General features: G+C 37.9%; 1 protein-coding gene across 1 annotated transcript in view; it reads right to left on the reverse strand.

The window, feature by feature from the left end:
- The window catches only part of REV3L (REV3 like, DNA directed polymerase zeta catalytic subunit), a gene marked incomplete at its 5' end in the record, with an annotated part of 48,463 nt that overhangs the window by 21,060 nt on the left and 10,790 nt on the right, over window positions 1-16,613 (reverse strand). The window contains 3 exon segments of the mRNA XM_010166236.2: window positions 3,112-3,227; window positions 12,633-12,744; window positions 15,107-15,299. Coding sequence (XP_010164538.2) covers window positions 3,112-3,227; window positions 12,633-12,744; window positions 15,107-15,299 — 421 coding nt within the window.

Genomic DNA, 16,613 nt, shown 5'->3' on the forward strand with positions numbered 1-16,613 from the left:
AGCACCAGACTTAGCCAATAAAGCAAAACCAGAGAGAAGTCCAGCTTTCTTTTTGTTAAGTTGAAATCACAGGAAAGGGAAGGAAAAGTACCTTCCATCTTTATTTCAATAGGAGGGAAGAAGCGCATACTGCTTGAAGGAGCACTTCCTCTTCTGAAAATACAGCATGTGAAGAAGGGAGGGAAATATGAAGCATAGGGGTTGGAAAAGCAAAAGGAACATAGATGGGGTCAAAACCATGAACAAGGAGGCCACAAAGCAACAGAGAACACAACACTTGTACGTTTCTGGTCATACATGCAAGACCACACTTATGGCATGACATTTTTGGGAGGAGTGCATCAGTGTGATCATTTCCTCATCTTTCTCCTGCAGTTCAGTCAAAAAAGAATAATTACCTACCTTAAAATAACGCTAGTTCTTATAAACATTTAAGTGTTGTGTATTCCACTTCTGGGTGTGCGTCTACCACCTGAACACCTGTACTATGAATATGCCTATGTCCTGCATGTTCACTTGAACTTTATGTCTGAAGATGTTAAAGGGCTACAACCCAGTTTCTTTCACTAGAACTGAACCCATGTTCTGTGGGACTTCATAGTTTCAGGGAAGGAAGCCTGACTGTGAAATACATGGTGACATCACCATTAAGAACCATGCAATTCCCAGAGAAGTAACCTTTCTTCTTTGAGGAACTCCTCATGTGTATCCCAACAGCTTCCGTCATGTAGATGGGTACTACCGAGAGCTTTGCTGATGTAACTGTTGATTCTGCATCAACTACAGTGCAGACATAGGTGTCCTGCAAGACAAGAGCTGTGACTCAGCCTTTGAGAACAAAAGCAGAGTTACCTGTACTAGTGACCTGTCCCAAACTGAACAGATTGTTCAGCCATACTTCTATAGTAGAGCATTAAACCTTTGCAATCTTTGGAGGTTTAAGAAACCTTTGACTGGATCACTCACCATTCCTCTTATCAAAGACATTGCAAAACTTGAAGCGTAAGGGGTCAAAAGCTTTCCTGAACGTCCTTCAATACCTCTGAAGACTGTACCCAGAGGCATTATTATAGCAACCAGTTTATCATCGCAATTTGAGAATTTCATAACAAGGTTCATGCAATTAGTTATTCCTGCAGAACAAATTTGAGACCTTTGTGCTGAAGAAGGAAACTTGTGACCTTTGACAGCCAATTCATATTTAAACTATCATATGTTCCTGTTTTCATATATTAAGTATTTAAAAATTCACCAAGGTCCAGTTGCCAACAACTTTCAACTGAAGGTGCAAGTTTTTTCTTATGTTTTCTTGTCCCTGGGTGGTCTCTATAACTCAGACCTTTTCTAAACAGGTCACAGGTTATCAAAAGCATCAAAAGATTTTGAAGGCATCAAAAGAGTGCACCAATATTCAAACCTCAAGGAAGGAGTGTGTGAACTTAGTTCTTCTAAAACACCATTTTCTCCTGGCCAGGCACACAAAGATGCCATCACAGGAGATGCTACTGCTATGCTGGGTAAGCCCGAAGATGCAACTAGCCCAGTCTCATGTTCTATCAAGTACTCAAAAGCAGATGCTTCAAGAACAGGGGAAGCAGCTATTGACAATCTCTCTATAACTCTTCCCACTTCTAACCATTTGTAGCTTCCTGGGAGAGACATTATTTTCACATATATAATAGTTCCCAGTGGATTTTTCTTCCAATAATTTATCTGCTCTTAAAGCAACATACAGTTTAAGCATTTGTACTATCTTGTGACAAGCAACTCAACAGTTCAACAACCTAGGGGAGAAAAATCAACTCCTATTCTGTAGCTGTCATTCGCTAGCTTCATTTGAAGATTTCTGGTTCTTGCATTGGAAAAGACCATGAACAACCATCCATATTTTCCTTTATATCCATCAAGATTTCATAGGCTTGCACCTTCCTTACCCAGTTTTGTCTCTTCTGGAATCCTAACTTACTAAATTACCAGATGCATTTGGATTACCCTTCTCATCTTTACCAGTTCTCCTACATACATTTTGATGGGGCAAAGGTTATGAAGAGGCTAGAACTACAGTATTTGAGGTGCAAGCACTCTGCAGATTTTTACATTTACATTCACTGCTTTATATTTTCTTTGCTTCATAACTCCTAACATTTCATCTGCTTTTTAACCAAAAAAAGAGAGTAACAGGATCAAGTTGTTAATAGGAGAATCACAGGGAAGCACTTCTTACTTCATGGCTGTTTAGTTTCTGTACAGATCTTTGGCAAGAGCCCTGACAAAAGCAGCTTTTTCAATTGTTTTTATTTTAAAAATCTTGATCTCTCTCATCCACATCTTCTTGATGACTGCAAAGAGCTACAACAATTTTTTGAGACAGTTTTTGGTTTTACAAAGTCATCTTGACTCTTCTCAGGTGCAACACATTTATTCAGCTGTTCACTAACTGCATTCTTCAGGTTGATAACCTCTATTGATAGGCTAAGTATAAACACTAGGCTTACCATTCTCCTGGATAACTTTCCCCAGGTCTCCAAGAAAAAAACCCACACAAATCTTTTTCTGAATATTGGAGGAAAGCATCAGCAGTTGGGTAAGTAAAATATGCCCACAGTACAAGAATGGCTACTGAAAACAAGGATTTTATTACAGAGCTGCCGACCAGGATGAGTGTTGCTCAGGAGCATCTTTATGGCCTCACATCCCAGCCAGAAAAATCGTTAATAATGATTATGGTGGGTTCCCTGAATGACATACACGTATGACTGAAGCCAAGGAGAAACAAGAGAAGGTCTGTTAGCAGAAGCACCTCCAAGAACTGAAAACTTAACACACACGACTACTGAAAATGAGTCCAGGTTCATGGATACAGGACATACCCAAAAATGGAATACACAAGGAATTTAAAAATTCAGAAAGCACTGAAAACTGGAAACTCATTAGTATTTAAATTTTGTGTGTGTGTGTGTGTGTGTGATTATACCTATTACAACACAACAGCAACAACAAAAAAGAGGTCCATCTGAAGAAATAGTCCACATATGTTTTTTTTTTAAATTTATTCATAGATTTCAACTTGTTTCTATTGGAACTGAACTGAAATCCTATACAATAACTTACCTGGCACACGAGAAATCATCTGGCATAAATCAACACTCAGTGCAGCAGCCCTCTGTAAGAGATAACCCCAGGAATGCATCTGGACTTCATAGCCTAACAAAATGTCTGGGTCATATCTAGAGAAGGGGAGGGAAAGGAAAGTGAGCTTCATATTATTTAAGAAAATATTTTCCACGGAGTACAAACAGGATTTTGTTCTAACGATGTTGAGTTTAAAAAAGAAGCAGCCACAATGGGTTTCTATGAAAGCAGCATCTGGACTAGGAGACAATATTTAAAACAGACAACCTTTTAGGATTTTCAATAACATTGAACTGAAAAAAAGTTTTAGAAGCAATATTTTCATGGGGAAAATTTGTCTTTCTTTTTAACTTCTATTATTTCAATCTTTACAAATATGTAACAAAATCTAGGTCTAATCAGGTTTTATCAATGGAATCAGGCTGTACTGAGCACAAAAAACCCTACCTATCAGCACAAGACAGATGTCCAATGAAATATAGTCCTGTCCTCACTTTGTTGTACTATTTTCCTTTAAGAAATAGAACAGAATTTGCTACTAGGCTACTTGAATGTTTTGCAAATAACTGCATCATGCATACTGTGGTGTAGATTACAATAATCAGAGGACACTTCTGGTCCTAAATGGTGACTCTTTATTGGGAAAGTTACAATTTGCAGTTGAACGAGAGCTGTCAAATCTGAAACACGGAGAAAAGCAAACGTATCTACCAGTTCTATTCAAATACCTCCTCCTTTAAGATAACCTTCTTTCTATAAGGTACACAAGAAAAACTCATTTTATGCTGTATCTCATGCCAGGTGGAAAATCTGACTGGCCCGGGTATGACAAAAAGAGAAGGCAGAATTGTCTTCTGACACAGTCACTGCCCATCTTCCAACCAGGCTCAGAGAAGAATCAACTAGACAGTAGGACAAACAAGGTGGCTTCAAAGTCAAAGCACAGGTAGGAGTTAGCTCAGAGGACCCTGTATCACCTACCTTTTGAGTAGGCACTATTAAAATCAGTAGTCATGAGCTGGTTACTTGCTGAAAAGCCTAAGAATGATTTTCTTGGGCTGGGCACAAAGAGACTGGCCAAAATAACATCAGATATCTGATATTCTTATTGGGGGCTGGGGGGGAGGAAGCTTCACTGGGAAGAATAGCTGCTTCTTTCAATGCAGCTCAGTCTAGGGGTTTTGAGTTCCAGCAGGCAGCATTCAGTACAACTGAATGACAAGAGGGCAGCTGTCGGGAGGGAGAGGACTAGACACCAGGCTGAGGGTCCTGTACCACAGTCTATGCCCAACCCATCAACAGGATGCAGACTTGTAGACCTTAGTTTACAGGAGAAGTAGGCAAGGGCCTGGGCTTGTGAACAGGATCTTTGTACTTTCTGCATCCTTAAACACATCAAAAATGCAAACATTTCCTGACTGTTGGATATAGAATACACTTCCCCCAAATTCTACGTTAAAGTTGTATCACAGGCAATGCAAATTAAGCTTCAGACTGCATTGCCTTTCTATGCGATCTCATTTAGGTTCCTGCTCTGGCAGGGGGATTGGATCTTTCGAGGTCCCTTCCAATCCCTGACATTCTGTGATTCTGTGTGATTGTGAAAGTGTCTTCCTTGCTTGTGTGTTCCAGCCAAAGGCAGATGACAACTCACTTTGAAATAACTAACTACTCTGAGTATAGCTCCAGAAAAGAGCTTCTCAACATTTCTGCCACAGACACTAACTTTTTGTGAAAAATAAAGGGAAAAGTATTTGAATCTTCTTATTCAGCATGTCTATCTCTTTATTACAATTTGGGCTTTTGCAACAGTCAGCAAAGGTTGCAAAAATTCCTTTTACTGCCTACTTCTACCTGTCAGGGAATGGTTTTGATGCAATTTTTGCCTGAAGCAGAAGATTCTAAGTTAAGTTTTTGATTTCTAGCATTCTAGAGAAAGTAAGAGAACTAGCACTTTGCATTTGGGATGTATTTTGCTATCTGCTGTTAGTGTCAAATGATTCTTGCTTTTGGTGACAGAAATTGATCATCAGGAGTGGAAACAGTAAATTTACTAATTTTGGAAGCCTATTCTACCAGTGGCATAAAACCCAAAATTACTTGGAACAATTTATGGACACATGAAGCTAGCCTGCAGTTCCTTCCAGCAGCAGAATCAGTGTAAAAAAGAGTTATGACCACTTGCTGCTCTGCATAACATACAATGATTGCTAACTGAGGTTCCAAACTTATGAATAGCTCCATCTAAGCTTTGAAATAAAAAGGAATTATGTAATGGCTCATGCAGTCACAGAATAAATGTTAAAAAAACTGTCATATTTTCACATTAATTCTTGTAGCAAAACTATCCTGGTCCTAGCATATTGCAAAACTCTACTAATTATTTAAAATGAAGGAAAATCTTACAGAAGTAGTAATTTAGGTTTGTATTTGAAAACTAGTTTCACATAATTCAAAACGGAAAATACTTGTACATTTTATGCAGATGGGTTCCACAATAGATGCAGACATGAACGAGAAACTTGTGAAGAAATGCTTATGTGGTATATAAAACAGGATTCATTACGTCAGGAATTTGCTTGCTCTTTCAAGCCTGTTCTGAACAGAAACAAGCACACTGTTTGGAAGCAGCAAGCTGCCATAACTATATCAGCAGCTACCACCTGTGATGAAGGACAGTTGCTTTGGGTTTTTCCATGCCCAAGTAATGCATTAACTCCCTCCCTTCCTACTTAGCCAAATTTGAGTGGGCTATTACATTACTATTGCAAATACACCAATTTGTATTGTAACTGAATACAATATTTCATCAATTCTTGAGTTAATCTTAGTTTTCTCTTTTAAGCTAATGAATAAAATGACCTCTGTAAACCATCTGCATATGATCTCAAGAATTGTTTCTCTATTATCCTTCAGATGGGAAGATGTTTTATATGACAAGACATAAAACCATTTTAGTTTATGATGTTTTCAGATACATGCGTTTTCTTATATAAATAAATTGTACCTAATTTAAATGTCACCTGTTTTAACACAACTTTATGTAAATTCACATGCAGATTGGAAAGTTTATCACTCAATAGATTAAAGAAAAAATCAGTGTGCTAGCTTTGAACTCAGTCTTACTTGTACAGGCCCTTAGGGGCTGCCTATAATGGCACGTTACTGAGTTACAGGGTCTCACTTTACAGTGCATTACTTACTCTGCTTCTCCTTCCCAACTAGACACTGCACATGCCTTAAGGGCAGGATCTCATTTCAACTAATTTTGGCACCTCAAGTTTTCTAAGCTGGTCTCTTTATTATCATTGAAGAAAAAAGGCCTCTTTGGATCAATTAGTCCTTATATTTTAGCCACCTCTTGCAGAATGAGATCCTGTTCTTTCTGCTTAACATACATGGTGATGGGGACAGCTACTTAGACACTGACAATGATATACAGATGTCTAAGTTTCAGTCAGACAACTCTCATACAAAGCTATATACATGGAAAACCAAGGCAGAGTAGCTAGTAAATGCTGAATTCAAATTCTACTGTAAATTCCCTGGAAACATAGTCCCTTAGTCTCAGTTTCCCATATTTAAAACTTGGATGCAAGCAGTATCCTTCTGAAAGCATAAAAACCAATAAACACACTACCAGCAATTGAGTTACTCAGATACTGCGGACAGTTACACATATATGTATTTTGTATCTGCATGCATTCACAACGTATCTCCACAAATGACTATAATTAGTATTACCAAATTTATGGATGCTTAGGTATTTCCTTAACTTTACTTTCAAACTAATTTTTGGTTGTGTATCACTGAATTATCTTTGAATTAAAAAACAAAGTAAGATTATATCCAAGTAGAACTCCTTTCTACTGAACAACACTTGGGACCCCAAACTCCTGCACTACAGTATGCATAAGGTCTACCTTATGCAGCAGGTTTAACAGACATCAGATTTCCTGCACCTAACATGAGGCACTGCTGTTTCTTGCTTCTTATTTCCTTGCTTATCAACTCTGTCTCAATTCATTCAGCAGCAGAAGTGCCCTCTCCTGCAGCCCAATCCCATGTACCAGCTGTAGCAATGGACCAGTGTGTGATTTGTTAAGACCTCCTGTGGTATTCTTTTTGCTATTAGAGAAGAAGAGATGCCTGGAGCTAAAAGATGACATTATCCCAAAGAGGAAAAAGAATAGGTAAACCCAAGGTTTAGCTGATGCGAGCTCAACTGCAGTCTGTCTCTCTCTTGCTTTCTCTCTGTCCTTCTCATGTGGTACCACAAAGATGACAAGCTGTGAGCTAATGAGAGGACGAGTTTTAAATTTTTCATCCCCCCTTCTCACCATTTTTACAGTATATTATCTAGTTGGTCTTCATAATCAGTTTAAGCTGTTTTATTAAAAGAAATTGTAATGAGACCAGCTTTTACACCTGCAAGAAACTAGCTATAATATGGATATTTGAAAGCTGCTGGCTAGGACTAACACGACAGGAATAAGAGGTGTGCCTGCCAACATAGCTCTCTTTTGTTAAAAGGATAGGCACTGATACTGCTTTGCATGCTGTTGCCAGTCTCCTGCAAAGATGAAAAGCAGCATTTATAGTGGCAGGATTTAAAGATGACAGCATTAGCATTCAACTCATACATGCTACAGAGAGAAGAAACGTGATTATTTTCCTTTCTAGCTAAGTCGTGTGTGCTGTTATGCCATCTCTTCCTCTTTCTCATTTGATACTTTCATGAATGAATACTAAAGCCCCCAGTTATGCCTTCCCTTCTGTTATGTGTCTGGTTTTCCTGACTGCTATTTCTCTTCCAGCTAAAATTAAGAGAAAAAGGGGAAAAAAAAATTAGGCCAGATCTATAACACAGATAAAAGCAGTAACTGTGCATGGCAGCAGAATACTTAGCAACTCAAATACACAACTGAAATATCTAAAAATATTTTTCCAGTTTTCTCTGGACAAAAAAAATCCATAAAAGTTGATACAGGACATTAAGTAAAGATTTCTCAGGAAAACGCCACAGAAGATGACACTGGCCTGGGAAAAGAAGGTTAGATTAACACATCTCTACTTTAAAATGAAAACAATGCTAGAACATTTACAGAAGAACAAATATAATGCATGGTATCCAATACAAAAAAATCAATTAGCATCGTACTTTGCAAGAAAGACATTATACAAAATATTTAAATGTTAAGTATTAACAACTAATTAATTTACAAATATTTTATCCCCAAAATCTTTAAGAAAAATCTTACAACTTTATACTCTGTTTTTATGCTTTTATCAGAAACTACTTCCACAGGGACAAAGAGCCATGGGTGGCTGGTCAGTCTCAAGTAGCAGTAAATCTACTAATTTTTTTTTAAGCCTATCCTGTTTCTACATCCTCTTCATGTCACAGAGATGGGGAATGTGTATTCTCACATGAATTCCCCAAATTTTGCTCCTCTCATGCCTGCAGGACCATCCCCTTTTCTGCTATCTGGTAGTATCTGCACTTAAAGAACAGTAGCACAATTTGCCTTAAAAGTGAAGGAGAGGCTCAGACATTTAATTTCTCTTTCATGGGAATCCACTGCTCCATCAGGCTTGGACATCTCTAGTTTTCCTGCATTTTTTAAATCTCCAAGACAAGCATTCTTGTACTATTCCCTTCCTTCTCCTTAAACAGCCAGCTTTCCTGCATTTCGTCCTAAGTGGTTTATGGAACTATATGAAAGCATTTTCTCTTTTTTTTTTTTTTACCCCTGCCTTTAGGCTCAGAGAGGTGGTTCTGTTTTACTTTTTCAAGTAGACAGCTTCTTCCAATTTTTCTCCCAGCTCATTGCAGCTGACACCTTACGATAAAGAGAGCATCTATTCACGAAGTCTGTTCAGGCAGCATGACAGAATCCTTTAGGACAGCAATATAGGTACAAGCTCCATTTCAAGAAGAAAAAAAAAAAAGAAAAAAATTTCCCTATGACAACTCCAAAGAGCCTACACTTGTCTGTGCTTGTAGATCATCCACACTGGCTGCACGGATGGGAAGGAGGTTGTTTCTCAGCTGCTTTATGCCAGTTTTGAGAAGAAATCCTATTTTTTTGTTTACAGCCAGAGGACAGATTACCAAAGAAGGGAAAATTAGACCTAAGTAGGTGAAGCTTTCTCTCAGACTCTAAGATGGTTTAATTATGCTTTTCTTTGTTGCAAATCCATGTTGTTTATTCTTCCCTGCCTCCTCCAAACTCACCTCTATGGCTCTTCCTTTCAAATTCTTGCCTGCCTCTCAACCCTCAAGCAGCTCAGTATTTCAATATCTTTTAGAATTGAAGAGAATTCCTTTTACAATGATGTGCTTTATTTTATCTGTCTCTACATAGATTTTGGTACTGACACTTGTGAGTACTGCTATTTCACAGCGGAATCACTCTCAGTAATAATCTGCTAGAAACAAAAGTGCTTATTCCCCTCAATATTTGGACAGATTTGCTAGTTTTCAGCGTAGATGAAATCACAGATCACAATTCCAGAGAAACAACCAGGTCTTCTTCTGGTCTACGGACCTCAAGATGACTTATTTTCATTTGCCAACTGTCCTGAGTTAATCAGAGACAATTTCTATTAACTTCACAGAACATTTAACCTGGTATTTACTTCACGGACGTCTAGGTGGAAACACATGTGAATCTTACTGTGCTCATTCAGATCTAGTGCACGCTGAACAACTTCACAGTGAAGGTGTAACTGAATACAACTCCAGCTCATCAATTCCAATGAACTTTTTGGAGCAACACTTATCTTCAGTGAACAAGTAACAGAGCAACTTTAGCTCTGATGCAAAAAGTTAGATTTTCAGTGACAAAAGGCTAGTGGTGCAGCCCAAGCATAAACCACCAACAAGCATTAAAACCTCACTAATTTATTATTCTTTGCTTCAGCATCTGTGTCCCTCGATATCAACCAGCACATTATAAAGACTATTTGCACAGATACTCTGGGTCATTTGTTTGAACACAGAACACTTGCAGATTTCTGATAGAAAAAGACTGATGGCCTAATAGTATTGTAGGAAAGTGACACATTTCCCAGGAATCACCTTTCTCTCATTTGCGTGCTGGAATCAGTGGTCAAGAATTCTCTACTGTGCTCCTCCAGAGTTTACATCTATTGACAAGAAGTGACAGAATAAACTGTTTCTTATCTTAAATAACCAGAATAGAATAAAAACAAGAGGCCTAAACAAAGAAGGAGAAGACTGGAACTTGAAACAAATGAGTATGTTCCACAATTTCACATACAAGAAATAAGAGCAAGAATTAGGCCAACTACTAAGAGAATGACTAGAAATGGGAACAAGAATTCTTCAACTGGAATGCATAAGACAACTCCTCCCACAGCTGAGGTACCCTCTGCTCGGTGCACCAACAAGTTGATAAAGTCTATTCCTAGTATTAACAAACAAGACTAAATAGATATTCTGTCATTGGCTGTGCAGGGAACCTGGAATTTCACTCCTCCATCAGCCAAAGAGGCCAAGAACATGAACCAAAAGCAAGCTGCAGTCATGCTATTTGGTCACAAGAACCTAGTATCCTCCAGCCTGACACATATATCAGTATATAAGATAGTGATACGGTCCTCTGCTGATAAATTAAGGTGATTCTGAGTTTTGCTCCATGAACTCCAAGTGGTAATGCTTCTTAAACACGGACTGATTGTTTTCTTTCTCTAATCTGTCAGGCCAACTATTAAGTGCACCTACCAGAACAACTAGAGTACCTAGCTTGCGCTGGAAAAAATAATACTAAAAACAGCAACAGAAGATTGTTTAAAAAATAATTCCTGATGCTGAAAGTTTTAATTAAAGCTGCTTGCTTGTTCACTTCCCATTGAGAAAGATTTTTGCAGTCCGCTACTTTTCAATCAAGCAGTTTTACAATACTTTTTCCTTCCATTAGAGCTACTGTGGGCCGAGACAACCATTCTGTGTTTAAGAAATATAAAACATTTACTCCAAAAAAATTTCTTATTCACTTTTGCCTAGGCTACAGAAAGTAAAGGGGGAAAAGAGCTGCAAACTGTAGATGTGGTCCAAGTTTTCAAAGCGTATTTGTTGAGAGTTCAGCAGAAGTCTGCTTCCTTAGGTGACACTGCACAGAGGGGGGAAGGAAATAGACTAAGACGACAGCAGTCTGCCTCTCCATTAACAGATAAAATCTTTTATCTTCTAGGAATACAAGTAATCTTTGAAGATAAAGTTGTTGAGTCAAAAAGGCATGCTAGTACAGTGTTGAAAGAGATCTCTTAAGAAGAGATTTCTCAGTCAGCAACCTGGTTATCGGTACATTCCATCTTGAAGTCCTACAAAAATTGCATGCTTTTTTTTCATTCCATAATGCCTTCAATAAGTAGATATGTCGACTTCTTCTGTTCTTCAATGAAAAATACATATTGTAACTATTGACTTCTGTCTCCCCTACTCTTTATGTACTGTCACTTTTTGAACCTTCACACAACTGCTGTAGAATTTTTCATCTACTGGCAGCTTTAGTTTCAGTAATTTTCCTAAGTTTGATGGAGCACTAGATTTCCAAGAAAGAGAAAAATAAAATTATGTTCCTTACCTGAATTTTGTCTTCTCTGAACAGGAATCTGCTGCTCTGTCAGGACCCACCCTGTGTTGGTTGCATTCAGCAACTCTTTTTGTATTCTGGCTTCATGGGGTTGGTCAATGTCTTTCTCATCAGAGGTTTTCTGGTTGGAGAGAGAAAGAATTGCAAATGTACTCTGCCTAGTACACATTTTTTTCCTTGTGCCTCTATTCCAGCAGGGTGAGTCATCATTTAAATCTGTTTATTCTTCCTTGCAATTTTACAACTTTGCACCTCTGTCAGTAGGGCTTGGAGAGACATTTGCCGTTCCACCTACTCACCAGCCAAGAGGGCTACCAAATTAGCTTCCCAGCCTTGGTGGAGATGGGGAAAAACAGCAGTTTTCCAGGTCTTATGGAGCAGGGGATTTCCATTCAGAGAAGACAAAACTAATGAAGGAAACTGATTTTTCAACTACCTGTCCATAGCAGTATCAGTATTGTGGGTTTTTTTCTGTCTTGCCTCAGAGTCCTTAGAAAAATTCTTCCCATCTAAAGGGTTTTCTATAGCTTTCAGTACTGTTAATGTCTACTATTCTGAGAGTTTCAGACAGAGATGTGTAATGAATTCTAGGATTAACAGGAAAGGCTGTGTGTTAAAGAAGATTACGTATATGGCTGATCAGTTTCAAGAGTGTAACTCAGCTGCATAAGAGGATCTGAACGTTCTTGCTGTCAGAGAAAAGAAAAAGCAAAAAGTATTTTTATTTGAAAGACCATCATGCTTGTCCACTCTAGAAATAAGCCTTTGAGGGAAACAACAACAAAAATAATCAGTATTTGAGAGACTGGCAAGGGTTGAAGGAACTAAATCTGCTGTACCAAGCCTGAAAAATAAAAGCAGAACGTACAGATATGCTACCTTTTTACAATATTCACTACTTCCTGGAAAAGAGTTCTTTCATCAGTAGCGTAACTGACTTCTAGTCCTGTAACTCCAGATCTTGTGAGCAAGGGGGCTTGGTCTCTGCTCCCTAGAAAATAAAATAAAAAAAAAATTCATTACAATTTAGAAGAAATTCCATTACTTCAGTCAACAATACTGCTATAGAATAAAATATACAACTGAAAAGAAGTATGGAACACAACCTATTTTTATCTTTAACACTAATTATTATCTCTAATAATTCCAAGGACTTAGTTTGTTCCTCTTGGGTGGAGAAGTTTGCTCTTTCCACTTTGTAAAATTCTACCATAATGGTAATCTTGCACAAATTCTCAGCTATAAATAAATTTGACTCAAAGAGAAATGTCATAATTTTACATGTACAAGAGTCCAGCTATTAGAAAATTATTTTTGAATAAGAAATATTAAAGGACCACAGACTAGTGCTTTGCAAAATACTTCGAAGAATGAAAATGCTACATAACATAGTATAGGTTTTTTTCAGTACACTTAAAAAACCACTGCTAAGTTACTAACACAAGAAAAACACAAGCAGCTGCTCACTTAGTGCACACTAAGAGTGTCTACATTGATAATGTGTGAATAATAGCTCAATTTGTACGCATGCAGGAACCCAGCATTAACCTTCTGTATAAAAAAAAGTCTTTAATAATATGCAACACATACTCTATCTTTTCATTCTCTCTATACAACTGATAGTAATATCTCTGATTGAGCCAACAATCTGGAGTTTTTAAAAGGCATTCTACTTTAACATATCCTTAAGATCTTGAGAATTAGAAAAGTGTGCTTTCAGAAATAAATGTCAAAATGAGTACAGTAACTTACAAAGCAATAATTATACAAAAAGGGAAAAAAAAGGTGTATCTCAATGTCAAGTCACTCCACAGGGAACTCAAAAAGTTCTAACCAAGAAAATATTGACAGCACACATCAATTAAAGCAAGGAATGTCACAGTAACATTTAAACATATCATTTTATTTCACTAACAAAACCAGATCAAAACCTTTGGTTTTTCAAAATATTATTGAACCTCTCTGCAGAGAGCTTTTTCTTGATAACTTATCAGTGGCACACACCTAGGGAGCCGTAGTGGCTATACTGTGGAAAATCTCACTTAGCAGGGTAATGCAGATAATTTTTTTTTAAAGATAGTAACAAGCACATAATACCAAAATAAACTTCACTAAGAGTAAGAAGAACTATATCTACAATATCTACAATAATTTGAAAAATAAACTGGTAAAAGGAGCTGTTGCCTTAATGCTAAATTTATTTTGGTAGGTTTTTGTCCACACTTTAATTTTAGACAGTATTTTGTGGTTTAATACACATTCACAATGCCAAAGAAACCCTAAAAGAAAGAGGACTTTTATTTGTTTGTTGTTGGGTTTTTTTGTTCGGTTGTTTGGTTGGTTTTTTTTTTACTAGCCTAAACCAGTGGTACTCAACCTTTAACAGCTGGAGAGCCACTTCTTTATTAAATGGAGTTGTAGAGCACCATAAAAATCAAGTATCAACTGCGATTTTTTTTCCATCATGACACTTCAATGTGTGATGATGCTGCCTCAACATCATCACATATTGATACATCACGACATGACACATCAGCATCCTCTCTCCCAGCAGCATTCTGTCTTCAGCCCCTTCTGGCTGCTAGGAAGGAGTGGGGTGGAGGGGTGGAAGGGGCAAAAGGGCGAGTTTTTCCCCATTCTGCCCCACGGCTGCTGGGTGGGAGGTGATCTCTACTCTTACCTGTGGGGGGATCCCAGCAGCTCCTTTTCTTTCCCCCCATGGGAGGGGGAACTTCAGCGACTCCCACACTGCTGGTCCATTTGCTCAGTGCTCCCCGCGCTGCCTGATAGAGTGGAGCGCCGATCAGATGCCTACATTGCGAGAGCCGCCTGTAGGGCCATGAAGAGCCACATCCGGCTCTAGAGCCACAGGTTGAGTATCACTGGTCTAAACAAAGCCAAAAAGGTACAATAGAATAAGGGCCCCTGTTTAGATCCTAAAAGGATCAGATAAAACCACAAAAATCACCCTTAAGTAAAATATAAAACATACTGTCTTGCTTTTAACATTTTCTACTTGTAGCTATCCAGCAACTTGAGTAGGAAACTAAAGGCAGGTTTTCCTCTTTATACTTTTAGAACACTGCAGGAGCCTGTCCACAAGTACACAAACACAGATATTTTGCACATGCGTGCGTTATTTGTGGTTTACAGCCCATGCAAGAGTTCTTTGGAAGATATAAGCAGGAAAACTTTCTCTATGTTTAATACGGCCATTCATCCAACAGTCAACAAGACAAAATTAAATGAGCTAAATAGTAATACAGATACTCGATTATATTTTGCTTGCTACTGTTTGATTACTATGAAATAAGCATTTCTGTAAATTATTTTAAGAAAAAAGAAATAGGAACCTTGGCTTGAGAGTGTCCTGTCTCTGTCAATCACTATAGCACCAGTGATTTCTTTTTTGTCAGTATTTGGCAGTGCTGTGTCTGATGAGATGCAATAGAATAAAGCACAGATCGGATCAAACTCTGGGTCTGGTTCCAAATCTCGTCTGGTTCGAGCGTGTAACTCCATACTGATGAGGGTAAGGTGTTGGACCTACCAACAAATAAACACAGTAAGTTAGTATCTTTTGGCACTTTCTTAAAAAAATTTAAGAGAAGATTATTACTGCAAATGAACTCAGTGCAGACATTAGTATGGTCATATATTGTAAGTAAGAGGTCATACCCGAAAATTAATAGACGTGACTAAATATGCATCTCTGCATCTTACTTATTTGCAAAAATCATTATCTTGCAAAAAAAGCTTAATCACTTAATACATTTTTATACTCAATGAATAAAATTCAGTATTTGCTTCTGAGTACTATCTTCTTCTACCAAAAGCAGAAAATACAAATAGAAATGCTCAACTTCAACAATTACAAATTCCTGTAATGTTTCCAAACAGCTTCGCATATTGAGCTGAATTAAATTTCTGGACTGATCAAGAGCAAAGAATCACTGTTGGTCTTTATTTTCCTTTCCTTCCCTCACCCAAGACGTGCAAACAAGCATGAAGACTAAGTCACTTATAGGAAGATATGGAGAATACCTAACTTTTCCTTCACTTGCATTAATGAACTTCCACATCATGTTGCTACAGCTTTTTGCAAAATGGTTTGCATTTAGAAAATGCTAATCCCTATATGTTGTACAGTTTTGACTCTACAATCAATACTGTAGTATTTAATACTGTTTCAATGCTACGTTGCTGCTCTCTTGTCTTACTTAATATAGGTGATCATGCAGACTAATGGGCAAGTTGGAGGAATTACAAGGGAAAAACTACAAATATTTCTGAGCATGTAAACTGCTCTGGGGGCAACTTGATTTCCTCTGGATTTACATCCTAAATCACTACAGCCATCACTGAAATGAAATTTTACTATCAAGCTCTATCTCCATTTCCTGCAAAATCATCAGTTTCTTGTGGCTTCTCCTACGTCATCTACTCAGTGCACAAAACTTCTGTCTCCCCATCTCATCTGTAAATTGGTCAACAGCTAATTCCAAGCCACAGAAGTGGTGACTGTTTGGGAGCACATACATGTTGGCTGGCCAGTTAGCAGCCAAACACAGCAGTACTGTATTCACACTGCATCCCTTTCTCCAGCATCAATTTTGATCTCTCTCCCCAGACAAGCCACTGATCTACATGGAATATGTAGAGACTCTTTTTGAGACACATGCTATTTTGTTAAATGTAGCAGAAACTGGACAACAGGTTCAGAAGGTAACATGTAGAGATACTGGGAGGATCTGACTGAATGATGGCAGATGTCTTGTTTCTTAAGGAAGTGATCCATGAAAGTTATGGTCAGCTAGTTTTTCCAGTAATGTTTTTATACAAAACTTACTATTTCTTCCT

This window comes from Antrostomus carolinensis, unplaced genomic scaffold, assembly GCF_000700745.2.
Source record: "Antrostomus carolinensis isolate BGI_N321 unplaced genomic scaffold, ASM70074v2 scaffold5254, whole genome shotgun sequence".
Classification (NCBI taxonomy): domain Eukaryota; kingdom Metazoa; phylum Chordata; class Aves; order Caprimulgiformes; family Caprimulgidae; genus Antrostomus; species Antrostomus carolinensis.